The sequence below is a fragment of the Scyliorhinus torazame genome, chromosome 11 (assembly GCF_047496885.1).
Source record: "Scyliorhinus torazame isolate Kashiwa2021f chromosome 11, sScyTor2.1, whole genome shotgun sequence".
Lineage (NCBI taxonomy): Eukaryota > Metazoa > Chordata > Chondrichthyes > Carcharhiniformes > Scyliorhinidae > Scyliorhinus > Scyliorhinus torazame.
In genome coordinates this window covers 158,867,898-158,895,698 of record NC_092717.1, presented here as the reverse complement: position 1 = coordinate 158,895,698, position 27,801 = coordinate 158,867,898, and the positions used below count along the sequence as shown (strand labels likewise).

Below are 27,801 nucleotides of genomic sequence, written 5' to 3'. Positions count from 1 at the left end.
AACCTGTCTGACCCAACCTTTCCTTAATCTGATCTGATCTGCTACTCTAATTTGCGTCTCCTGCAGCATTACCATGTCCGCCTTCAGTCCTCTCAAATGCGCGAACACGCGTGCCCTCTTGACCGGCCCATTTAGCTCTTGTACATTCCAGGTGATCAGCCTAGTTGGGGGCTCATCGCTCCCCCATCCCCCCTTCGCCGATCAGCCATCACTTTCTTGGGCCAGTCTCCAGCCCGCCCCCAGGCGGCCTCCACCCCCGACCTCCTCTCTGTCCCTCGGCAACAGTCCCTCCCTCGTCAGCAGAATATTTCCCCCCCCTAGTAACAGCACAATGTAAATCGACCCCTTTGATAAGCCTAACATCTGCTCACCCCCCACTACGCTTCCGTGAGCTAGCCCGCCCAGCTAGCTTGGTGGCCCCCACCCCTGGCGCCAGACATTCTCCCATCTATTGTTCCCTCCCCTCTTGACCAGCCCATTTAGCTCTCATACATTCCAGGTGATCAGCCTAATTGGGGGGCTCATCGCCCCTCCCCCCTCCCATCCCCCCTCCGCCGATCAGCCATCACTTTCTTGGGCCAGTCTCCAGCCCGCCCCCAGGCGGCCTCCACCCCCGACCTCCTCTCTGCCCTCAGCAACAGTCCCCCCCTCGTCAGCAGAATATTCCCCCCCTCTAGTAACAGTACAATGTAAATCGACCCCTTTGATAAGCCTAACATCTGCTCACCCCCCACTATGCTTCCGTGAGCTAGCCCGCCCTGCTAGCTTGGTGGCCCCCACCCCTGACACCAGATATTCTCCCATCTATTGTTCCCTCCCCACCTCCCCCCCCCCCCTTATACACACATATTCAAATGACAAACAATCCCAACACAATTGCCCGACAGAGGAAAAAAAAATGCTAAACAAAGAAAAGATCAAGCAAGAAATCCAGCATCTGAACAAACACACCTCCATCCCCCAACAGTGCAAATGTAAACTTTAACTCACTCAGCTCTGCAACTGGCCCCAAATCAATACAGAAGACATTGCAAATAGCGTCCACAAAACAAAAAAAACGAGAAACCTTTTAAAAACATGAACGTTGCAGCAAAGTTCAAAAGTTCTCAGTCCGCCACCAGTCCTTTCCTTTCGCGAAGTCCAGCGCTTCCTCAGGTGACTCGAAATAAAAATGTTGCTCCTCGTACGTGACCCAGAGACGGGCTGGATACAGCAGTCCAAACTTAACCTTTTTCTTAAAAAGAGTCGACCTGATCTGGTAAAACCCCGCTCTTCTCCTGGCCACCTCGGCACTCGGTCCTGTTAGATCCGCAGGATACTATTCTCCCATTTACAGCTCCGTGGCTGCTTGGCCCATTGTAAAATACGCTCCTTATCCAAATATCTGTGGAATCTCACCATCATTGCCTTCAGGGGGTCTCCCATTCGCGGCTTCCTTTCGAGCGCTCTGTGAACCCTGTCTACCTCCAAGGGCCGGGAGAATGCCCCATCCCCCAGCAGCTTCTCGAACATGTCCGCTATGTATGCCCTAGCATCCGCTCCTTCAGACCCCTTCGGGATTCTCAGGTTCTGCCGGCGGGACCTATTCTCTCGGTCCTCCACCTTCTCCAGGAGCCTTTTCTGCTGGTCTCTCAGCATCCCCACCTCCAGCTCCACCGCAGTTTGATGTTCCTCCTGGTCAGCCAGCGCCTTCTCTACTTTCTGGATCGCCCGATCTTGGGCATCCAATCAAAGCTCCAGCCGCGCAATTGACTATTTAATCGGGTCCAAGCCATCCCGCTTCTGCTTGGCAAAGCCCTCCTGGATAAATTGCATCAGCTGAATGCTGGGTCGACAAGCCAGAGGTCCGGTCGCAGCTTCAGCCCAAGCCTTCTCTGTCCGTCTGTTTCTGCCTTTGCGAGCACTTCTAGTCCTCCTCTCCATACACCGATGTGGGAATCTAGTACCCAATTGCCTCTGCAATCGATTTTTTAATTCAAATCCGGTAAAAAATCGGGGGAAAAGGTCCAAAAGTCCGACCCGAGCGGGAGCCACCAATTTTGCGACTTACTCCTTCATAGCCGCCACCAGACGTTACAAAGTTAACTTCCCATTTAGTTTTTAATTGCGGCTGTACCTGCATGTTAACTTCCAGTGATTCCTCTAAAAGAAGACCAAGTACCTCAGAGTATCATATTTCTCAGCTGTTCACCATTTCAAGAAACTTTCAGCTTTTTCTATTTTCCTACCAAACAACAACAAAAGCAACTTATATTTTTATAACACCTTTAACATTATAAGACATCCTGCAGCACTTGATAGGAGCGATACAAGGCAAAGTTTGACACTAAACCGCATAAGGCTATATTCGGGCAAATGGTCAAGAGCTTAATCAAAGATAGGTTTGAGGTTGAAAGAGGGGAAAGGCGGAGGAAGGGAATTGGGTGACATGGTGGCACAATGGGTAGCACCACTGCCTCACAGTGCCATAGACCCGGGTTCAATTCTGGCCTAGGGTGACTGTGTGGAGTTTGCATATTCTCCCCTTGTCTGCGTGGGTTTCCTCCGGGTGCTTCGGTTTCCTCCCACAGTCCAAAGATGTGGTTAGGTGGATTGGCCATTGACTTTAGTGGCCAGATAAAAGAGGTTATGGTGATAGGGTGGGGGAGTGGGTCTAGGTGGAGTGCTCTTTCAGATGGAAAGATGCAGACTCGATGGACTGAATGGCCTCCTTCTGCACTGTAGGAATTCTATGATCTATGAATTCCAGAGCTTGGGACCTAGCCAGCTGACCATCTGCCCATTAATAATGCAGCAATTACTCCTGCTCCTATTTGTTATGATTCTCAATTAAATTTGGGATGCACAAAAAACCAGAATTAGCGAAGCGCAGAGATCTTAGAAGATTGTGGATCTGGAGGTTGGAGATATGGAAGGGGCAAGACCATGGCGGGAGCTGAAAATACAGGTGAGAATTTTTAACTTGGAGCCAATATCGGTTATTGAGCATAGGGGGTGATAGGAAAATGGAACTTGGTGTGAGCACTTGGACAACAAATTGCTAACCTCAAGCTTTTGGAAGGTAGAATGTGGAAAGCCAACTAGGAGATTTAGAATAGTCAAGATTAGAGGTCATAGGCAAGTATGATTTCAGCTGCAGATGAGCTGAGTTGAAGTGAAGTAAGGTGATGTTAGGGAAGTGGAAATAGCTTAGTGATACTGTGGATGTGTGATTGAAGGCTCACCTTGGGGTCAAATATATCATCAAGATTGTGAAGAATCTGGTTTAGTCTCAGTTGCCAAGAGAGGAACAGAGCCCATAACCAATGGCTTCAGTCTTCCCAATATTTAATTGGAGGATATTTCTGCTTATCCAGAATGGGAAATCAAAAATCAGTCTCGTAATTTAAGCAACAGTAGAGGAGTCAAGAGAGGTGGTGGCGAAATAGAGCAGGGTGTTGCCAATTTATCCAAAATGGATAACCTCACACTTCCGCACAGGCACAGTCTATTACATTTGCCATGTTTTTGTCCACTCACCTAACCTATCTATATTGGGCAGCACGGTAGCATTGTGGATAGCACAATTGCTTCACAGCTCCAGGGTCCCAGGTTCGATTCTGGCTTGGGTCACTGTCTGTGCGGAGTCTGCATGTCCTCCCCGTGTGTGCGTGGGTTTCCTCCGGGTGCTCCCGTTTCCTCCCACAGTCCAAAGATGTGCAGGTTAGGTGGATTGGCCATGATAAATTGCCCTTAGTGTCCAAAATTGCCCTTAGTGTTGGGTGGGGTTGCTGGGTTGTGAGGATAGGGTGGAGGTGTTGACCTTGGGTAGAGTGCTCTTTCCAGGAGCCGGTGCAGACTCGATGGGCCGGGTGGCCTCCTTCTGCACTGTAAATTCTATGATAATCTCTTTGCAGCCTCTTTGCATATTCCGTACAGCTTATCTTCTCAATACATTTTGTGTCATCTGCAAACTTGGATAGATTACATTCGGCCCCTTTGTCTCCAAGTCATTAATATAGTGATCCTTGCAGTACCCCATTAGTTACAGTAAAATGGCCCATTTATTCCTATTCTCGGTTTACTGTCCTTTAAGCAATCCTCAATACATCCTATTTTCCCTAATCCAATAAGCCCTCATTTTGTACAATAATCTGTTGTCTGGTACCTTATCAAATGCATTTTGAAAATCCAACCACATCACATCCACAGGTTCTGCCTCATCTACCCTGCTAGTTACAACTTAAAAAAACAGATTTGCCTCATACGATTTTCCTTTAATAAATCCAGTAGCCTCTACCTAGTCATATTATCATCAGTTAAGTGCTGTTACCACAGCCCTGGGAAGAGATTCAAGCATTTATCATACTACTGATGTAAAGGGGACTCGGTATATGCAAATTCACAAATCCTTGGCAAGGCAAGTTAACAAGGTGGTTAAAAATACTTGGAATAAGGATTCTTGGCCTTGAAAATTGAGCCATTGAATGTAAAAATAAGGAAGTCGTGCTGTGCTAAACCTTTACAAATCATTGGTCTCAGCAGGAGAACAGTTCTGGGCACATTCCAGGAGGGTGGTCAGGGCCCCAGAGACGTTACAGCGGAGGTCTACCAGAATTGAGGGAATTCACTTATGTGGAGAAAGAGAAATAGGGATTGTTCTCCTTCGAGCAAAGAAGGTTCATAGAACAGCTAATGGAGGTATTTAAACATTATGAGGGAAATTTGATGGAGGAAGTAGCGGAAAACTGTTTCCTATGGAAAATCAGTAATCAGAGGTCATGAATAAAGTGAAGTTATCAAAGGGTTTTAAGTGAGGAGACACTAATTAATTTGCTAAGGAATGGGAATCGGCACTACCAAACAAGGAATAATTACACATTTGCAGCACAGGACAAGGCCATTCAGCCCATTGAACCCATGCTGGTTCCCCGCACAGCAATCCAGTCAGTCCCAATCAGTCAAGTGGCCATCCAGTTTTCTTTTGAAATCATTGATCACTTCAGCTTCTACCACTCTCAAGAGCAGCCAGTGCCAGATCATTACCACTCACCACATATAAAAGTTATTTCTCACATCATATTGTATTGCTTTGTATTTATTTGTTTAAAAAAAAATGTAGAGTACCCAATTCATTTTTTCCAATTAAGGGGCAATTTAGTGTGGCCAATCCACCTACCCTGCACATCTTTGGGTTGTGGGAGTGAGACCCACGCAGACAGGGGGAGAATGTGCAAACTCCACACGGACAGTGACCCCGAGCCAGGATCGAACCTGGGACCTCGGTGCCGTGAGGCAGCTGTGCTAACCACTGCACCACCGTGCTGCCCTGTATTGCTTTGTATTACCTGAGGTTTGATGATGGAGCACAGTAAAAAAAAACATTCAAGAAATCAATCCTCAAGCGAACTGGGTTTCAGCAGCATGATAGGGAGAGACAAGGCAAGTTAAAAAGTCTACACATGGGTAACATTTGCAAGTGGAAGGTGCCTGTAAACCCAACGGCTGGGGTTTCTGCACCCGATCGTGACAGGTGTGTTCGGTGGCGAGATCGGAGAATCCCGTAAGAAGGCCCTCGGTCCCTTTCCCAGCAACAAAAAACAGCCTGAACTTCCGAGGGGAACTCAAGAGTTGAGTGCGCATAACTTTGCATAGCGCTCGCGATGATCCCAACGTAAGGTGGCTCTGCTTAACAAAACGTTAAGCTCAACTGACATGCTTGGAGCCAGGCTAATCAAGCAATTGTGCTCACTCAAGCAGCACTAATTCCGGACAGTGTCAATGATTGCTACTCTACTGTTAACCCCAGTGTACACACTTCAAACTCAAATGAGTGCTATGGTGCTGCAGAACCATTGGTCAAAGCTTGGGAAAGCTGGCCATTGAACACTGACGGAGGGATTTGCTCCATTATGTTTAAGTAGATATTGAAAATTCACTCTCATGATCTAAAAGAATGCCTGTGCGTGAGAGAGTGTTTCAGGTTGCAGTCAAGTGGCCGAAGCTGCTGGCACTTGGTCATGTAGTTTGGAGCAGTGTTGGATGGGGTATAGTGAACCGTCACGTGCACTCAACATCCATGTGGTGGCTTGGACTCTCTGGCATGTGTGAAGAGGCCTTGAGAGGCAGCCACAGGCAATGACTTAACCAAGAGTGGTCCTTAGAGGACATTTGCTTGCATGTTTGCATCTCTTTCTTTTTGATACTGCAGTGAGAAGACCATCAAGAATATGGAGCCTGGTGTTTTCACAGAGGATGTGCCCCAGAGAGACATTGTTCGTAGGTCTATACACAGTACCTGTGCTATCCACAGTGAGGACACTCCTGAGATCTTCACATTGCATCTGTAAATGTCTGACAACTGTCTGGCTGAGGGCAGCGCACATACATTCTGTGAAGAGGGTCATTTCATGGAGTCGCTGCTAAGGTACAGCGGGCACATGGACTTTAACAACATTTTATCATTTGACAGTCTTCATCAGCTGTTCCCTTCAAAACCACACCGTCATCTGTCAGGAATGGTGACGAGAATGGGAGGCAGCCCTGTCTCTAAGGTGCTGAGAACATCACATAACCCTGTGACGCTTGGATACGATATTCCTGCAGCAAATACAGCCACATCGAGGTGCAGGAATCACTGATCTGGACAGTGACTGTGAAGCTGGACAATCACTGTGCTCAAATTACACACTGCACAGAGCAGAGGATCTGGACTCTGACACTTTCCTTACTTTTTAAGAAGCATGTTTTCATATCTAATTGATATAAACATTGCTCATCATAAACAAGGAGATAATCTTGGGAGTGTATTTGTAATGGTCAACATTATGTACAAGTGATTAACCCTCTTACCCACATTATTCAACTACATCTTCTTGACCTTTCTAACCCTGCCACTAACTCTTGCTGCATCCCCAAATTCTCAGTAGAGGTGGAAGTAGCATCCTGACTGCCACGCCCTAATGTCTGTGATGACCATGGCAGGCGCCTCTGGAAGGCTGAGACCTGGAGGGCCCTAGCCTGCTTTTGGGGTCCTGAACCACCTCCCTGTGGGTGCCCGAGAGCCCCTCGTTGTTGCCTTAAGAGGAAAGGGCAGCTGATGTGGACTGGAGATGTCCCACACCCCTCTGGCCTTGACACTGATGGATGCCAGCAAGTGTCTCAGTGATGGGGTGCCGTTCCCAGAGCAGCGTAGGACCTATGTCCAGGTCCAAGGTCTTGGCGGCCGCAATCCTACCAGTGTTGTCTCGGTGGATTGGCATGTCAATACTAGCACCTCAGACTGAAGGCAGTCAGACTCCTCCATTGTGCCTTGCAATCCGAGGAGTGCAGCGGACAACTTCCTGACTATCCCGAGTTTGTCTTTGCAACTCCAGCAACTGAGGCATGACATTGCGGCAGGCCTCCACTGAGTACAATAGGCACTTGAGGGCGGCGTCACTAAATTTGACGGCAGCATGATTCTTCCCTTTGGCAGCCATCAGATCCCTGCAGCTTTCTATCCCCTGAAGAGTTCGAGTTCTGGGCGGGGTGGCCTTTAAACGTGGCGCTCTATTTACTGGAGGCCTGAGGTCACGACAGGTGCGGAGGAATCAGAGGCGACCCCGCCAGTAATCCGACGTAAAACCCATGCCTCTCAATGTCTTAAACATAGTTTAAGAAAGCTGGAATAATACCACTGCCATCGGAGGGTCACGCACCAGTTTCCCTGTCCAATATTGGATTTTTGAACTACAGAATTCCTACAGCGCAGAAGGCGGCCATTCGGCCCATCACGTCTGCACCAACCCTCTGAACGAGCACCCTACCTAGGTCCACTCCTCATCCTTATCCCCATAAACCCGCCTAATGTACAAACTAAGGGACAATTTAGCATGGCCAATCCATCTAACCTGCACATATATGGGTGTGGGAGGAAACCGAAGCACCCAGAGGAAACCCATGGGGAACAAGTGCAAACTCCACATAAACAGGCCGGATTTGAACCCTGGTCCCCGGTGCTGTGATGCAGCAGTGCTAACCATTGTGCCACCGTGCCGATTTCTGGAACAATTCCGCCTTATAAATGAGACAAAATGAAGATAAGAGATCTCAGTACGCCAATATACTCAGAACATATGGTTGCATAGCTCTAGTTTTAGCTTGAACAGCCAGCTTGTAAACCGGAAGACAAAAAGGCTGACTTCAGTTTGTTAACAAAGTGGCACATCCCAAGATTATGTTAGACAAGAAGCTGGATGATGCAGAAACAGCCTTGGACTTCATGTTGTCCTTGGACAGATGGGATTGGATGTTACCAGTAGAGGGTTAGAAGCTGCTTATGAATAATGTCACTGAGCAGCTGCATGTAAATGAAAAATTGGAGGGATCGAAGGTGAAGATCTTAATGTTGCTAACTTTTGGTTGGTTCACTTGGCTCTGTTTTATAACCTTTGCTCTCGAGTCACCAGGTATCTTTATGATACCGCCACGAGGTTCAAGTTTGTGTAATGACCAATAACTCAATACACCGATTAGTATTATTTAAATCAAAGCACATTTATTGTACACAGTAATCGCTACTCATGCACAAATTCTACGTCTAAGCTACTTCTACGACTAACAGGCCTGTACTTAGCTTCGGACTGGCCCACCAGGTCAGGGGAACAAATGGCCTTTCGTTCGGGTTCTGAATCTGCGGGGTTCGAAGTTGGTACGGATTGATAGCTAGGAGCGCCTATCTCGTAGCGAGCGTTGACTTAAGACTTACGATCTCTCGGCAGCCGTTGAACCGGTCACGGTCAATGTTGGTTCGCGTTGCTGGGTGACCCGGTCAAGAAGAACGATTTGAACTTGGGGGCTTAACTTTATCGTCCCCAGGGGCTTCCCGCCTTTCGGGGCGGACCCTGTACCTGGTTCTAGGTGATTGGACTTTGTTCCAATCGCTTGGTTCGATTTCTCCAATACTGGAGCAACTCCCTTATCGATGGGTGGTCTTGAGGTGTCCGTTAACCTCTTTTGTGTTGGCTCCTGCTGGCGCCGGGGAGTCTGGCTTAGTTTTGTTTGTCCCAATGTTGCTATTGTTCCCGGGGATTGCTTATTAGTATGTAGATGGTTGCTACATTATTATGCAGATGGCTGCTAGTATCGATGCTGTCTGGACCTTTGCAGAGTTAAATACACAGCAAACTTGCACCTGCTGGTTTCTGCCTGTGTTGGCTGAATTTCCCTTCAGCCTTTGCCGTTCGCCATTTTAAATCGGGACTTGGCCAACTCAGGTGGCTACATTAAGCACACAGGAGCTGAAGTAAAAACAAAGCTGCTGGATTGGATGCTCAAAGGAGTGGTGAGAATGTTAGTTGGTACCATCAAAATTCAATTTCAAGCTACTTGGTGAGGCACAGAAATGAACCATGTCTGACACTCAAACCTGGGTACTTACAAATAAAATAGAAGTCAGCTCAGCTCTGAATGAGATGGTCTTGGGTTCAAGTCTGCTTTAGAGATGAGCACGTATTCTAGGCTGACACTTCAGCACAGAACTGAGGGAGTGCTGTACTGTCGAGAAGTGTCATCTTATGGTACTACCTATTCTCATTCCATTGTTTCTATGGGACAGTATTTGCGTAAGTGTTGCTGGCTTTCCCCACAGTTTATCACAATGAGCAAGAGGCTCAATAATATAACAACTTTGATTCAAATTAAGCCCAATAGATAGAGTACATGTTTCCCCTTTGGGACTGACTTGGTGATTTCCAAATATGAGAATTGGTACAGATGGCATAATGATAAACTTTTATGTACTGTTTTCAACGAGTAGGAGCTTGGATAATTTCCACAAACATCATTCTTAACATGCTTAAATTCAGAGCATTGCCAACTGACATTATCATTTCACTTACTCGCAAAAACCCAAGTGGCCTTTAACTGAAGTGCCTCCACATTGTTCATCTTTCAGACCATGTGAGGTTTCTCGCTGCTCCATCACCTTACATTTACCTAAAACGGGACAGTATTTATCACGATGAACAAAGAATCTTCAGCACTGGTTTGCAAAACTATTTTCCAACATTTAAAGAAAAATGTGGATTAAATGCTACAGCCCGTTACCATAGATGCAGCATAAATGCAAGTAGGGTTATAAATTTCACACACAAAATGTTAATTCGGTATTATGGGTGTTTCATATACATCCACATCACTATTAAGTCAACATGCAAATCCAGATGATCACAACATGGCACATGTTCAAAAACAGTTCTTCGGTTACAGCTGAAAAGCTTGGCACTACTTTTTCACTCGACTTTCTTTAGGGCAAAAATATTTGTGTTTCTCTGTTACAATTTGGCAACTATTAAGATCTAATTTCACAAAAAATAAAAAGTGATCTTTCCTTTCTCCATCTCTGGTTAAAGAAAACCCACGCAGAACCACTACTGAGGTTGGAAGCAATGAGTTAAACTTAACAGTTCACTTCTGTCAATTGTATAGTTCATTGTAAGCAGTGGGTCTATAGATATATATACACATCTTAACAACACCATAGCCAAGCTATTCCTAATGTCAAAGATTGAGAATGCACGGATACTCATACAAACCTTATTTTTATGCAGTATATCATCCTCATTATTAAAAGATAATAATTATTACCTTCCACCTGTCCTAGACCATTATCTGTTCCAATGGCAGTCAAAGAGATATCCGCGCTCTATACCAAAGGAAATCAGACATTAACAAAGTGCTGAAAAAAACTAATTGCTTTTGTATTCAATAAACTATAAAGGCTCAGATTTTCAGAGTTTTTGATGACAAAGTGTCAGCATTCGCGGTGATTCCTCCTCAAACAGACTGCAATAAGTATAGATAAATGCTTAAATCCTGAAGTTACAGTCTATCATTCACTGCTCCCCACAGGCTGTTCTGTGAACTGAACCAATGCCGCCACCACCGACCACTCCCATGCCCCCTGCTAGAACCAGCCATCACTGAAATTAGTTGATATGGTGACAACTTCCCCTATTCCTTTCTCAAATTGCAGTTAGAAACCCTACAAAAAGTTACACATTGTCCCATGAGATCCAGCCCTGTTTTAAAGTTTGTGTCGTATTAATTGTCACCATTATAATTAATTCTTAGATTTTTTTTAAACTGAATTTTAAAAAAAAGTTATTTGCATGTTAGTTCAGCTTCTACCTTCATTTCTTTTCTTTTTGTAAAAATGTTAAAAAGTGATTTCATTTTAATGCTTTTTACTTCCGGGTTGCTGCCTTTTACAGAATTGGTGTGGTTGGCTGCATGGACAGTTTGATAAATCACTGAGCTCCACATGCAATCCCCAAAGAATAATGCCACCTAATTCTGTAAGCAGGTGGCGAGAGGAGGAAAAGTTCTTGCTGCAGAAATTGCTCATCTTTCAGCAAGGCTTTCTTCGAGGTCAGAGGTCAGCACCATTGCTTCGCCAGTGACCACAGAATCCAGTCTGACTCAAGAATAGTATGACCAAGGAGAAGGGCCAGTTTTCTGGCTGTGCCCCATATACATCTCCTCCGCCCGAGGACAAATCCTGACTGCAAGAGCCACTCAGGGACCTTCCGAGATTATCAGCTGGTCTGGCACAATTCGGTTACTGCTCCTACCAGTGAGGTTTTCTTCATGTTATCCACTATAACTAATGGCGGCCTTGGGGGGAAGGGTGCAGGGTTGGCAATCAAGGAGTAATTTGTATTGAAAGTCCTCTCGCCATGATAATGTTCCTCTTTGTTGAATAATTTGAAATTACTCTAGGGAGTAGAGCACCAAGACATTAGCTATGACTCACGTGTAACAGTTGCTGCAGCCGTTCCACACTCCAGTCTCTGAGGTGATAGAAACAGTCCCGGGGATGATGTGCGTGCAAACCCTTAGTATGGCAGCTACTCATGAATGCACAAGCCTGTTGCAATCAAATGCATTTAAAATGCTTGGATAAATATATGAAGCCATCAGTTTCTCCTGACTATGACTATTGACAAAGTACACAGAGGAACATGAGATACAACAACACGGGACATAGGAACAAAGATAATGGCTGATGTGCAACCTGACTCAACCTGAAGTATTATTTAATTTAATGTATTGTTTAATTAATGAATAAGTCAGAAAAGTGAAATTTAGAGGTAATATAACCTCTACAAGTCCCAGAGAGAAAAAGGGGGTTGGGTATTCATTGCAGAAAATAGTAAAATATGTAGAAACATGTTTGAAGCATAACCAGAGGGTAAAAGGGAAACCAAGAAAAAAAGCATTGTTGCACTTTTCTTACAAAATTGCAAGAAATTATTTCAATACATCAATAGCTAGACAGTCAGAGAATAGGCAAAACCCAAAAGATACAAATAGATATAAAACAGAGAATGAGCATGAGATAGTAAATAGTATGAATCATTACCTCGTCTCCAGGTATCCCCTAAAGAAGGCACAAAAAATATACTATTCAAAAATAGAGATCACCTAGCCAAAGATAATTCCCAGACTTCCAAAGGGCATTGAACTAACTTTCACGTAGAATCTCGTCAAACAGAAAATTGTGGCAATTCAAGGCAAATCTTCGGAACAGACTAGGTAACCTAGTGAACATTAGAAAACATTAGGTACTTGTTAGAGGAGCTATGTTGGAGCAAGGCAGTACTGAATGGGGGAACCCCAGGGATCAGTGTTGAGACCACTACGATGATTTAGAATTAGATGTTCAAAGCAATATGGTTGAATTTGCAGATAAAACCAAATTAAATCGGGTTGTGGAATCAGTTCCAAAATTATAAAGCGAGTTGGACAAAATATGTCAGTTAACAAAACAAAAGGAAATAATGATTAAAATGGAAGTGAAGTGCTGGGCAACTTGTAAAAGTTGAAAGAGACTTTGGGGTCTTGGCAGATTTCTTGCTCAAAATGCCTGCTAAATGGAGAATTGCACTCAATAAAGTCAAAAGAATGTTAAACAGTACAACAGTACAACAGAAATTGAGATCAAATCATATGATGCTCTGATCAGATCAAATATTGAGTAATGTGCCCAATTCTAGTCACCAAAACAAAAATACATTTTAGTGCTGGAGATCATACAATTTGAGCCATGAGGAGCCTTCCTAGATTCAAACATAAATAAGTTGAGAGGAAAGTCTGATGAAGTTAGGGCTTTTCACCCCGAAAAGAAGGTGTCTGCTCTTAGAGGTTTCGAAGACTGTAAACAAATGAAAAAGCTAAGTGTGGAAAATTACCTGATAATAAATTGCGAGTTGGATTGGTAAACTGACAAAAGTTTACTAAAGATATGAAGAAGACTTTAAAGGGTGATCAATAAATGGAATAGATACCCAGATAGAAAGTGAAAGCAAAAAACCTTACAATCAATTAAGAGCCAACTGGATGTTACAATGGGGGATGAGAGCTTTAGGGGTTTGGATGGATGAACTTGAGTGAAATAGCCATTGTTACAATTTTGGGGATCTTGCCTCAGATATTCTTCTGGATGCATCTATGGAAAACACTGTAAACAGTCTGAATGTCTTATGTTTAGGTGTGTGCCTGTACTGTCCCTTATCTAACCATACAAAATTGTAACTTAAGGGTGCGGCAATAGTAACCCTTTATGATCTGAACTGGGGAATCTTATCTTTTACAAGCATGCTTCTCTTGGAGACCTGCTTTGTTGCACTACAACATATAAATGTGCAGTCATGATCAGGTTTACTTAGTTAAATCAGTGTAAAATATATTTGTGCGCCAATTCAAGATAACATGCTCTGCTTCCCCATACACGAGTTATCTCATATAACACAATCATCCGCATGCTAACCCCCAGCCAAGTCAAAGTTGATCTTAGCAATTTTCTCGTTAGAGCTGACTGGAATCACAACCTTGTTGGACCCGATTGACTGTCCTTATCCTTGTTTTTATACCATTTTGGTTAAACCAATTAAACAAACTGAGGGACAAATGAAAAGAGCAACCCCTTAAAGGAATACTGCATTAAACAAAAATAAATCACAAAGGAAGCTTCAAACATCAAACCAAAATCTGATTAAAGGGGTCAATAAAACACCCAGTCCCCAGAGAGCCCATCGGATATGAAAGACCTTGATGTTGCCAACAGACACCGTCTGCTCTCTCTGTAGGGTCACGCAGCCCCGAATGTAGCCATGGTAGAGGAGGAGGCAGTCAGTCCGGAGTACCATTCGAACGTCTGCTGCCTGGACCTGTGTATGAGAAGTTTGCCCAGGCCCACGTTCACAAGGTGGTCCTCCTCCTCCTCCTCCCCACCCCTCTCACACTCAAGTGTCCACAGCCAAAAAGGTGCAGAGGTTTACCAACACAAGGGGCGAAATTCTCCACGAACGGCGTGATGTCCGCCGACTGGCGCCAAAAACGGCGCCAATCAGACGGGCATCGCGCCGGCCCAAAGGTGCGGACTGCTCCGCATCTTTGGCGGCCTAGCCCCAACATTGAGGGGCTAGGCCGACGCCAGAGGGATTTCCGCCCCGCCAGCTGGCGGAAATGGCGTTTGTTGCCCCGCCAGCTGGCGTGGAAATGCGGCGCATGCGTGGGAGCATCAGCGGCCGCTGACAGTTTCCCGGCGCATGCGCGGGAGCGTCAGCGTGCGCCGACAGTTTCCCGCGCATGCGCAGTGGGGAGAGTCTCTCCCGCCTCCGCCATGGTGGAGGCCGTGGCGGAGGCGGAAGGGAAAGAGTGCCCACACGGCACAGGCCCGCCCGCGGATCGGTGGGACCCGATCGCGGGCCAGGCCACCGTGGGGGCACCCCCCAGGGCCAGATCGCCCCGCGCCCCCCCCAGGACCCCGGAGCCCGCCCACGCTGCCTGGTCCCGCCGGTAAATACCAGGTTTGATTTACGCCGGCGGGACAGGCAATTTCTGGGCGGGACATTGGCCCATACGGGCCGGAGAATTGAGCGGGTGGTCCCGCCAACCAGCGCGGCCCGATTCCCGCCCCCGCCCAATCTCCGGTAGCGGAGACTTCGGCGGGGGCGGGATTCACGGCGGCCAACGGCCATTCTCCGACCCGGCGGGGGGGTCGGAGAATGACGCCCCTGGATTGTGAAATAGACTAAGGAATTATTTATTTACAATCCATAGGCAAACAAAATCAAAGTTTAGCTCAATAAGATTTTAATTAGCTGTTGCCTACTTTAGGTGAAAAAACTCATGTTAATACATTTGTCTTCGAAAAGCTACTTTTAAAAAGGACCGTTTTTTTTTACCCCAAATGCTGCTCATGGGAAATTGGCCAAAAAAAGCTCAGAATGTGATAGCCTCCTGGATCTGGAATTAGCTTAAGGATTTGCAAATAAAAATTTTGAGATATAAAGCGAAGAGCGTAATGAGTTGTTAATGACGAATGTGATATAAAATAGTTACTTTAGAGCTACTAGTTAATGTAATGTAGAAATAAGCCACTTTGATTCTGGCAGTTAGGGACAAAGGGATTTGAGACCGCATGGAAAAAGCAGGAAGAGGTGTGTCTATGAGAGTGATGCTGCATTGATAGGGGCCAGAGAAAGGGATTGGAAGTGAGCCAATCAGAATAGATCAAACAGGTCAGGAGGGATATAGGCTGACCTATGGGCGTCGAGTATGTGAAACTTGATACCATTTGAATTGATTTGCAGAGATCCCTTTATTTCTTTGTTCATTCGCTTTCTGGGATATAGGAAACTGGATGTCTCTTATGTTTCTGTAAGATGAATCAAGCTTGCAAGCTAAATAAATAACTTCTTTTTACGTGCGAATCCATCTCAACTTTTATTGAGGCCAGACTGACGGAGAAAGAAATTTGGGAATCAACATTTGGTGCCGAAAACCGGGATTTCTCAGGGCGATCCTGATCCAACTGCGAAATCAGAATTAGACTGATTATGAACAGGAGGATGGGGAACGAGGGCCCTCAATGTAGAACTGGAAAACGACCGCGCATTGATTGTTCCCCTCTTCTTATCGTCTGATTAGTCTGGTCACTCGCGGTTGGCACAGAAAGACCGCCTCGACGAAATCACAGGTCAGTCTGGGGATTAGCAATTTAATTGATGGGATTTCATATTGTTGTTTCGGCTTGGGTTAGGGTTTTGGGTTGATGGGACATCTCAAATGATGATTCAATTCCAAGTATAAGGGTTCAGAGGCTGATGTGACTTCAGTAATGAAGGTTCAGTCTATTATATGGGTTCAGGGGCTGATGTGACTTCAGTAATGAAGGTTCAGTCTATTATATGGGTTCAGGGGCTGATGTGACTTCAGTAATGAAGGTTCAGTCTATTATATGGGTTCAGGGGCTGATGTGACTTCAGTAATGAAGGTTCAGTCCAGTATAACTGTTTTTAAATCTGAAGATGGTTCAACTCTATGTGTGAGTGTTTTAAATATATAGTTGATTAAGCTAAAATTGTCTCTTTGGACTGTATTGGCGAAAAACGCAGTTCCGAGGTCTAGTTGAGATTGTGAGGAATGCTGCATATTGGTTGAAGCAGAAGTCTCTCAAAGGGTTAACAGCAGCAGGCGAAGTTGAAAACAGACAGTGCTTCTCACTCAGGCTTTGAGATAACAGCAGCAGCCTGTAGTGTAATCGGATACCTTTCCTTTGAGTCAGTGAACACCAGCAAAGTTACGTTTTGAATTAATTAAAGGAAACCAGTGGGTTTCTCCACCTCTTTGATAAAAGTTATTATTTTCGAAAGCAATTGATTGAAATTGCCAGAATCTTAAATTTTACTTACTTGAAATAAGGTTTATCTCATTTTATCTGGAGATTAATAGAAACTGAAAGAAGATCATGGACACCATTTTAAAAAGTGTCAATCTGGAGATGATAGTTGATTTTGCTAATACTTATGTGTATGTAAAAGAAAAAAACTTGTTAAAAGAAAAATTGTTAAGATAAAGAAATAATTAAGTTGTAAATGTTATACAAGTTTGTGTTAAGCAAATTGTAAATTTAGTTCTGAGTTGAGATCAGAGCTAAGCTTGCAAGTTGCAGTAATTCAATTTGAATTTTCAAACATTTTTAAGTTAAAAAAAAAGAGCAAATAGAGAAAAGAAGGACACAGATCTTGAATGCGTTGAATAGCACATTTCAAAGGCCCATAAATCTTTCTGTTATCTTAGACCTAAAACCTAGGAAGACTGAGGAGCCAGAGGAATTTCTGGAGCGTTTTAATGAAATCTACCGGGGGCAGTCAGGCGATTTGCTGTATCAAAATGGTCAGAATTCCCCTCAATACTGTGCTATGTTAATGCATTGCCTACCACCTTCTGTGGTTACTGCTGTGAAATGTAATAACATGAATTGGACAGAGAACGACCCTTCCCAGATGGTAAGGGCAGTCAGATTTTACTGGAAGGAGGGTGTAGGCCAAGAAGGAGGCTCAGTTACAAAGGTTAAGACTGAGTATGTAATGAAAAAGGATGATCTGCGACCCCAACAAGCGGCAGAAATGGTAGTTTACCAGCAGGAGCCCCAATATAGTGACTTTGGGTGGGTGGATCAGCGAAGAGGAGGATGAGACAACAGTGCTATATTTCTATCACCCCCCAGTGGTGGACGTTAGACGTTGAACAGTCACTGCATCACGTTACCCTGGCCTATGACAGAACTGGACGAAACAGGGAGTTGGAGGACAAATACCGGCCATTACTTGAGACCGAATGGCCAGTCAAGGTTACAGCCACAGTCACGGGAAAAGAAGGTACAGCCGATTTTGTTACAATATCACCACATTTATGGCCACAGTCAGCTTCGGTAAGCCCTCATATTACACGTCAGGTCCATGACCAGTACCATGCCAGGGATATGGGGCGAATGGTCAGCATCTTACCGCAGCTCGTCAGAATAGGTATGAGATATACCTTTTGAACAATCCACGTCTGACATTTAAATACTGTACCACTATCAATCCAGCCTGTTTTCTTAGCGGTCCCCCTGTCCATGAGGACGCGCCTGGTCAAGAATGTTTAGCCTTGATTCAGGAAACTACCACAATAAGGGGCGATTTGAGTGACATTTCGTCAGAACAACCTGACATGATTATGTGTGGTCAAATATCCCACCGGGGTTTAGTTAATGACCTACTGCAGGCCCTCCTTATGCCCGCGCAGATTTCCGTTATTAAATGCGCTGCCCACACGAATGGTACAACCCCAGTTGACGTTGGTAATGAACGAGCAGATTGTGCAGCGCGAACAGCCGCGCAAATTCAGCAAGTGATGGTGCCTAAGATGTTAAGTCAGACTAAACGATCTACTATAAATATGTCTGCTTCTGACAAGTCAATGCCAACCATCCAAGACGTCATAGGGTTACAGGAGGACGCTCCTGAGAGTGATAAACAAATGTGGAAACGGTTAGGTTGTACATATGATTCTGTTTCCTCTTTATGGACCACGCCTGCACATCAGACTTGTATGTCTGATGTGCTGGCTTTATGGGTCATTGAATGTGTACACTTTGCAACTCATTGTGGGGCTCGAGGGACTAGTGATTTGTTGCTGGACACTTGGTGGCACCCTAAAATGCAGGAGTTGGCCCAAAGTATCAGTAATCGGTGTTTGATTTGTCAGCAATATAACACCGGAAAAGGTATCCCTTGTGGAAAGGGGCAAACCCCGTTGCCCAGTGGTCCCTTTGAGACGCTCCAAATGGATTACATTGAGTTGGAAAGGTGTCAATGTTACAAATATGTTTTGGTCATTGTGGATGTGTTCAGCAGATGGGTCGAGGCGTATCCGACTATCGATAATAAAGCTGCTACTGTGGTTAAAGTCTTGATGAGGGAAATCATTCCCCGGTACGGTATACCAGCTCAGTTAAGTTCTGATAATGGGCCTCATTTTATTGGACAAATTAACAAGGAGTTTTGCTCCCAGTTGGGCATACGCCAGCAGTTACACTGTGCTTACAGACCGCAGGCGGCCGGGTTGGTTGAGATACACAATCAGACCCTCAAAACTAAATTGGCTAAATTAAGAGCAGACACGGGACTGACATGGCTTAAGTTGCTCCCCGTTGCCCTCTTTCAGCTGCGGGTTACACCTGCGGGACCGGCCCGGCTCTCTCCCGCCGAGATTCTTTATGGCAGGCCTCTTAGAACTCCCTGGAGCCTGCAGGTTCCCAGACTGGTTCAGTTTCATCAGATGACTGAAGAAATGACCGCCTATGTTCTAGCCCTCACGCAAGTGCTCAAGGAACTCCATGGCCAGGTCCGCGCGGCTCACCAGCCATCGCCCCCAGTACCTAGCTCACTTTCAGTCCAGCCCGGTAGTTATGTCATGGTCAAAACTTGGACTAGGAAGGGGTCGGAGCCGCGATGGGACGGGCCCTTCCAAGTTCTCCTTACCACCCCCACAGCAGTTAAAGTGGAGGGGCGAAGTGCTTGGGTCCACCTACATCACTGTAAATTGAGTCCATCTCCACTACTGTAAAAGGTCGGATACTAACCTGCCTCCCTTCTCCAGTGCTATTTTACAGGTGTGGAGCATGATGGAGTGGTTACGCATCGTCTGTCTGATATTTGGCCTCACTTCGCTTAGCGTGTTATTGGCGATGGACATGGAAAAGGGGAATATTATGTATCTGTGTAGCCCCAACCAATCTACAAGGATACATCACCTATGCAAAGGTGATGTTCTTCGCTGCCCCATATACGAGGACATGGTATCGACTCATGGAAGGTCATCAAAGTTAAGGAGAATGCAGGAGTCATGAAGCAGTTGCACCGGTCCCGGCGATGGGAAGGGAACATTATATGGACATTGCCTTGTTTTTGGAATACATGTAAATTTGATTTTGGATGTGTTAAGAGTGGTACAATAAAGGTAAAATCAGGCTGTCAGAAGAGTGTAGGAAGAGGCTATGAGAAAGAGAAAGGGACTAGAGAGAGGACGGGGCGTATGAGAAGGAAGTACAGCTAGAACGTAGGTTACCGGGAGATACACTTAAGTTAGTTAAAGGCCAAACTGAGGAAAACCCGGGTAGTAAACCTTGGGAGCCCTCGGGGCAATAACCAAAGAATTGTCTCAGCTACGGTTGTTTGCAATGCAGAACCGGTATGCTCTTGACTATCTTCTGGCCCGTGAGGGTGGGGTATGCGCCATAGTACAGGGCAACTGTATCATGGGAGTTCAGGACTTGACCGCTAACATCACTAAATTTATGGATCGCATACGGGATCACTTGGACGGGATGCAGGATCCTGGCTCTTGGGGTAACTGGGGATTTGGAGGATGGAAGGACTGGTTGATAAATATGGCCATGTATCTAGTGGTAGCTATCGGCTGCATCTTTGTGGGCCTGGCCATCCTTAAATGTGTGATGGGTAAAATTTAACCCCCCCAAAAAAAATTTAACTGTTAAAACCCATGAGGGTGAAGCAGGTGAAGGGGGGCTAAGACAGGAATTGGAAATGCAGCGACGGATCTTTTAGATGAGGAACCGTAGCTATGGATTGGATAGTTCGGTTATCATGGAATGATAAAAGGAGGGAATGACGAATGTGATATAAAATAGTTACTTTAGAGATACTAGTTAATGTAATGTAGAAATAAGCCACTTTGATTCTGGCAGTTAGGGACAAATTGATTTGAGACCGCATGGAAAAAGCAGGAAGAGGTGTGTCTATGAGAGTGATGCTGCATTGATAGGGGCCAGAGAAAGGGATTGGAAGTGAGCCAATCAGAATAGATCAAACAGGTCAGGAGGGATATAGGCTGACCTATGGGCGTCGAGTATGTAAAACTTGATACCATTTGAATTGATTTGCAGAGATCCCTTTGTTTCTTTGTTCATTCGCTTTCTGGGATATAGGAAACTGGATGTCTCTTATGTTTCTGTAAGATGAATCAAGCTTGCAAGCTAAATAAATAACTTCTTTTTACGTGCGAATCCATCTCAACTTTTATTGAGGCCAGACTGACGGAGAAAGAAATTTGGGAATCAACATTAACATCCCGATTAATTTCAGGTACTGAGCTGAGTCTCCAAGAGGTAAAAGGAGGAAACGATGAGATCATTGTGGGACCTTTTGAAAAGCTTTAAATAAGTACTTAAAGTTTTTACAGCAAACCAAGAGAAGGGTGCTGGTTAACCTTTAGTAGGGGATGGTGAAAGACAATTTTTCAGGGAAGAAAATAAGAGATAAAAGGGAGAAGAATGTGACAACAGGAGTTGTGCGGTACTTAACCACCAAATGTTCTTAAATTAAAGAGAAGTCTTCAAATATGATTGCCCAACTCGATGTCACGCTGATCAATAATCAAGTAAATTGATTTTGGTCCTGAAAAAGTTACTTTTACATTACAGTGAAAAGAAAAAGGAAAAATAAAACACAGATATATTTTGTGAATGAAAGGGCATTCAAGGATCTGGAAACAACTTACCGATCCTAATTTAAATGGCCTCTTGCAGCCACCACAGAAGTTATAATGACATTCTGTACAATTAAAATGAATGCAGCCTCCTCTGGACAGGTCAAATCGAACTCTGCAATTAGGGCACTCTACAGCAGACACAAATGTATAATTAGAGAAAGCAAGGACCCACAAGACTGGTCAAAAATGTCTATACTATTTATATGATATATATATATATGTCATTAACTCAAGAAAACAGATATCTTCCACCACACAGATTGGTGCCAGGCTGGCACCCAGGTGGCAGTGCCAGGGTACCACCCTTCCCAAACAGCATGCACCTGGAGGCCTCCAATCCCCTGGGAGACCCCACGAGTGCCATTCCGTCTGGTCCCCGTTTCTGGTGACCAGTACTGAACGGCACTCAACCGATGTCTCCGAAGGCAAAGGAGATAGATCCCATGCCTCGGGTACCTCGGGAATCTGCACAGCACTAGCTGTCTCACTTTCATATGCAGATTTCCTAAAAAGTAATTCTGCACACAATGGGCGGCAGATCCCAGGAGCGGAGTCTGCGGCTTCTATTGGCCATGCTGCGTCAAGCTGCTTTTCGGGCGCAGCGTGGCTGTAAAATCGTGCCCAATTTATTCTATAGAGGAAACTCAAAAGCTATTTGTATCGGGAAATTATCTCATTACTTTGGTATTCCAACAATGATTTTAGCCTTCAAATAAGCAACTGTCTAGGAAAATCCCTGACTTTATGGCCAATAGTTTCATGCAAGTTTTCAGCTCACACACTGAACAAGACTGAAACAAATGTTATTACAATAATGAAAACAACTGTCACAAAATGATTTATTAGTTAATGGAAATAAATTATAAAAATCCTAACACTTGCAATGATCCCCTTTTCCCTTCTATTCATGCTCGTATTTTAAACAGTCTGTATTGAGTATAGTCTTTTCCAAACTAATTCCTCATTTAAAAAGTACATCTACATTTGTCTTGTATCTTCTGATGTCCTACACTCAGCATTCATTGTGGGAATAGAATAAACTTTTGAAAAATGACAATTTAAAACATTCCCCAATGGCCAATTTTAAAAGTTAATCGAATAGCAAAGATTGACCCATCATGACATCATTGTTGTACCCTTATTCTTATACAAATGAAATTCTTAAACAATAAAATTCTGTCTGAAGAGCAATTTTGTTGGTAGCCCATAAAATAAAGGCACAACCTGATGACAACAGTTGTCACTGGCATATTAAAAGAATAAGTTCACCTATAATCTCAGTTGCTGTTAAGTATAATTAATTACCAATTCCATTCTTGCGGAGGTAGATGTTTAATTTGTTTGCCTGAAGCTCAGAATTATTCTGCTCCTTCCACAACTTAAACTTTTCACAGCTGATTCCTTCATGCTGTTGCTCCCACTGAGGAAAAAAAAAAATGAAACGTTATTGCTCGTGATGTTAGGGAGAATTTAAACTAGCTTGACTGGGGGATGAGAACCTGAGTGTAGATTCAGAAGTGAGAGAAGTGAAGCTGCAAAGATAGAAAATTAGTCAGCAAGTGTGGAAGACAGAGGGCACGTAAGTGAGGAAATAGACTAAGATGCTTGGCAAAGCTTAATGGTGTTTATCTCAATGGGAGGACTCTTGTGAATAAGGCAATGCGCTGAAGGCACAGATAGACACTAAAAGTTGTATGATGTCATGGGTAATACTGCAATATGGCTTAAAGGAGGTCAGGAATGACAATTAAACATTCCTGGTTATAGGGCAGTCAGACAGGATAGAGGGGGGGAAATACAAAAATGAGTGGGGAAGTCACAATATTCATTGAAGAAACAATTACGGCTTTGAGTAGGGATGATCTGCAGTAAGAGTCATCAAACAAGGTCATAAAGATTGAAAGGAAGAACAAAAATGGAATAACCACACTATTGGGAGTATACTATTGTATCCTGCTGAACTTCCTATACACACACAACTGTCTGGCAAGATTTAACTCCAATTCGATCTATACGTCTGCGGATGATACGACTGTGGTGGGTCGTATCTCAAACAATGAAGAACCAGACTACAGAAGGGAGATAGATCACTTGGCTGCAAGGTGTGCCAAAAACGACCTCTCTCTAAATGTTGGAAAGACCAAAGAACTGATCATCGACTTCAGGACGCATAGCACGACCCCCCCCCCCCCCCCCCCCCCACCCCAACCACTCTACATCAATGGCTCCGAAGTGGAGATGGTCGATAGCTTTAAGCTCCTGAGGGTCACCATCACCAATAGTCTGTCCTGGTCCACTCACGTTGATGCAACAGTCAAGAAAGCCCAACAATGTCTCTACTTCCTACGGAAGCTAAAGAAATTCAGCATGTCTGCATCGACTCTCACAAACTTCTACAGATGTGCCATAGAGAGCATCCTATCCGGCTGCATCACAGCTTGGTATGGCAACCCGAGCCCAAGATCGCAAGAAACTGCAGAGTGCGGTGAACTCAGCCCAATGCATCACACAAGCTTGCCATCCGCCCATTGATTCTGTCTACACCTCCTGCTGCCTCAGGAAGGCAGACAGCATTTTCAGAGACCCCCTCACACCCAGGCTTTGCCCTCTTCAAGACCCTTCCATCAGGGAGAATATACAGAAGTCTGAATACCCGCACATCAATGAAGGGGGGGTTCAGCAATGATACCTCTTAAAACTGAATAGTTAGCGTGCCACTAGAGTAGTTTTACATAAGTTATTTTATTAAGGATTGAGATGAATTACAGGACTGAGTAATCATTATTAACCATCAAAAATGTATTTTTAGGACATAATAAGTAATTAAATGGGATTCAGGATAGATAACTTGACCTAGAGAACATTACCTCTGACATCTTGGGCGGGATTCGGTGCAAATCCTGGCGGGAACCACTCCGGCGTCCAGCCGCCCCAAAGGGGGCTAGGACTTCGGGGCTAGGACGGCGCCGGAGTGATTTGCGCCGCGCCGGTGGGAAGGGGCTTGGCGCCACGCCAACCAGCACCAAATGGCATCCGCTGGCCGGCACGAGTTTGCGCAAGCGCGGGAGGGCCAGTGTCTGCTGGCATCATCCCCGCGCATGTGCAGGGGGGTTCATCTACGCGTCGGCCATCGCGGATCGGTACAAGGCTGACGCGGAGGAATAGAGTGCCCCCACAGCAGAGGCCCAGACGCGGATCGGTGGGCCCCGATCGCGGGCCAGGCCACCGTGGGGGCACCCCCCGAGGACCCTGGAAGTCGCCCACGGAGCTGGGTCCCGCTGGTAGGGACCAACCTTGATTTACGCCGGCGGGACCCTTGTGAAACGGGCGGGACTTCGGCCCATCGCGGCCCGGAGAATTCACGCAGCCCCGGGGCCCATTGTGTCAAGCCGGTCCCCGCCATTCTCCGAGGCGGGCGGCACGATTCACGCTGGGGCGATTTTTGGGGGGCCGGAGAATTCGGAGGACGGCTGCGGCGGGATTCACGCCGACCCCCGGCGATTCTCGGACCCAGCGGGGGATCGGAGAATCCCGCCCCTTGTCTTTGTGAAACAATCCAGGGTGCTGGTTGTGTTCTGTTTCTCACAAACAGCCAGCATAGGCTGCTGGGATTGTACACAGCTTTCAGGATGAGGATCAATCATGCGCTGCTTGCGATTCTATTGGGTGAAGTTTAAACACTGCTTGTAATTCTATTGGATAAGTTTAAAAGTAGCAGCTTCAGGGATTGGATCTAGTCCAAATGGGGTGGGCTATTGATTTTTGTACCTTGTATAAGTACTGTGTTTGGGTCTTTGTTCGGCAGAACAGTCTTGGCAGATGTCCAGTCTGTTCTACGTGTACACATAACAAGCTTGATTAAATAAGCCATCTTGTCCAGGTTGTCGTGTTTGTTCCTCTCTGTACTGAGCTGAGCCACAGGGAATAACCCCACGTGGATGCTGACTCAATACACAGGTCTTGAAACCGCTCCTCCATCAATCCAGACATAGGAACAGCTTCTTCCCCACAGCTACAAGACTCAACGACTCTCCCTCGGACTGATTTGTTCCCTGTAAGAACACTATTCACAACGCCTATGCTGCTCTTGCTCATGTATTGCTTGTTTGGCCCTTGTTCCTCACTGTAACCAATCAGTATTTGTTGATGTCACATTTGTCATTGTACTCTGTCGATTATTCTTTTGACTACTATGTATGGACTATGTACATCCTTTTGGCCACAGAAAAATACTTTTCACTATACTTCAGTACATGTGACAAAAAATATCAATCAAATCAGAACTATCGACCTCCAAACAGTCAGAGGGAGACAGAAGAAAAAATCTAACTCTTTCCGTCTGCGTTTTCCTTTTTGAGTAATTTGCTATCTTCCAATCTAACGGAGTCTTCTCTGAATTTAGGGAGTTTTGGAAAATTAAAACCAATGCATCAGCTATCTCACTTGGCACTTCTTTTAAGACCCTAGGATCAAGTTGATCAGGAGCCAGGGATTTGTCAGCCCACAGCTCCAACAATTTAGAGATTATACATTAAATGAAATATTTGTTCTTGTAAGGGTTTAAGAAGAAGGGTAGTGGAAGAACGGAAAATGTAGTCATTGAGTTTTTTAACAATGAGTTTCTAAAAAAAAAAAATGGCCGCAGTTTACCGGCCACTCCACACCTAACTTGGTGTCACGGCGAGATACATCTTGCGAGATTCGCGATGCTTGAGATGTCTCATGAAACGTCGTGACCTGGATCTCGCCCAATTAAATGAGCCATTGAGCTCACTTAAATACGCATGCTCTGGATTCTCCTCACACCCGGGAGCTAATGGCTGCCCCAGTGAAGCCTACACCATGCGCCGTTTACTCCTTGTCCACACAAACGTGGGCCAGGTGTAAAAGCACCTGAGGTGTACCCCAGGCTATTGGAGACCCATGGGTGATCGGGGTTAGGGCAGGGTGGCACCCTGGCTCTCCCTCTGGCAACCGGGCATCTTGGTACTGCCAGACTGGCACCTTAGGCTGCCATCGTGACACAGCCAGGGTGCCCAGGTGGCAGTATTGGGGTGCTAGCATGGCACTGCCAAGGGTTGAGCCCAGAGGGGGACTATGCCTATGCAAGGGGACATGAGCAGTGGATGAAGGGCATGGGGAGGGGGGAAGAGGGCGGGTATGAAGGGGCCTCATAAAAGGTTGGGGAAGTGAAGGGTAGGGGTCCTGATAGGGGGGGCTTGAAGGGGGGAGCTCACTTGGGGGTGTGTGCATTGCCCTCATGAGCGTAGGGTGACACTGTCTGTGGGTGGGGGGCGGTGGACACCCAAGCTCACTTCGAGATCGGGGCACTCTTTCAAAGCGGTAGCCAAATCTCCGAGGGGCCGGTCTCGCTGACGCATTCAGCTCCTCATTGCTGAAAAAATTTAAGTATGGGCTGGATCGGGGAGAAACTCCCCAAGGCACAAAAGAAAGTGTGGGTGAATACCGGTGTGAATCTCACCCACAAAGCCAGCAGGAAACACCCTGCCAAACTCGCTCAAAATGATGCGAAGAAATTCTTTGGCTCCAAATTTCAGCAATAGACTCTTTGAATTTATATTGTTTCATCTCAGCATGGCTCCTGATGTCTGCCCATGGTCGATACTGGGTGAGTTAGCATGGTACGGTACAAGGGAAAAGGTTGGAGGGAATGGGTTGGGCATAGGTTGGCATGGAGGGTATGAGGAAACATGAGTCTTCATGGAGGGAATGATGGACCGTGGGGGTGGACAGAGGGGCATAGGTTGGCATACAAAGAACAAAGAAATGTACAGCACAGGAACAGGCCCTTCGGCCCTCCAAGCCCGTGCTGACCGTGCTGCCTGACTAAACTACAATCTTCTACACTTCCTGGGTCCATATCCCTCTATTCCCATCCTATTCATGTATTTGTCAAGATGCCCCTTAAATGTCACTATCGTCCCTGCTTCCACCACCTCCTCCGGCAGCGAGTTCCAGACACCCACTACCCTCTGTGTAAAAACTTGCCTCGTACATCTACTCTAAACCTTGCCCCTCTCACCTTAAACCTATGCCCCCTAGTAATTGACCCCTCTACCCTGGGAAAAAGCCTCTGACTATCCATTCTGTCTATGCCCCTCATAATTTTGTAGACCTCTATCAGGTCGCCCCTCAACCTCCTTCGTTCCAGTGAGAACAAACCGAGTTTATTCAACCACTCCTCATAGCTAATGCCCTCCATACCAGGCAACATTCTGGTAAATCTCTTCTGCACCCTCTCTAAAGCCTCCACATCCTTCTGGTAGGGTGGCGACCAGAATTGAACACTATACTCAAGTGTGGCCTAACTAAGGTTCTATACAGCTGCAACATGACTTGCCAATTCTTATACTCAATGCCCCGGCCAATGAAGGCAAGCATGCCGTATGCCTTCTTGACTACCTTCTCCACCTG

General features: G+C 45.6%; 1 protein-coding gene across 1 annotated transcript in view; it reads right to left on the bottom strand.

The window, feature by feature from the left end:
* LOC140385602 (uncharacterized) overlaps positions 1-27,801 on the bottom strand; it is an 82,513-nt gene that overhangs the window by 10,923 nt on the left and 43,789 nt on the right. The window contains exons 17-21 of the mRNA XM_072467919.1: positions 22,672-22,786; positions 21,376-21,494; positions 11,777-11,890; positions 10,609-10,666; positions 9,861-9,957 (exon numbers count right to left, since the gene is read on the bottom strand). Of these exons, the coding sequence (XP_072324020.1) occupies positions 9,861-9,957; positions 10,609-10,666; positions 11,777-11,890; positions 21,376-21,494; positions 22,672-22,786 (503 nt within the window). The remainder of the gene's footprint in view (positions 1-9,860; positions 9,958-10,608; positions 10,667-11,776; positions 11,891-21,375; positions 21,495-22,671; positions 22,787-27,801) is intronic.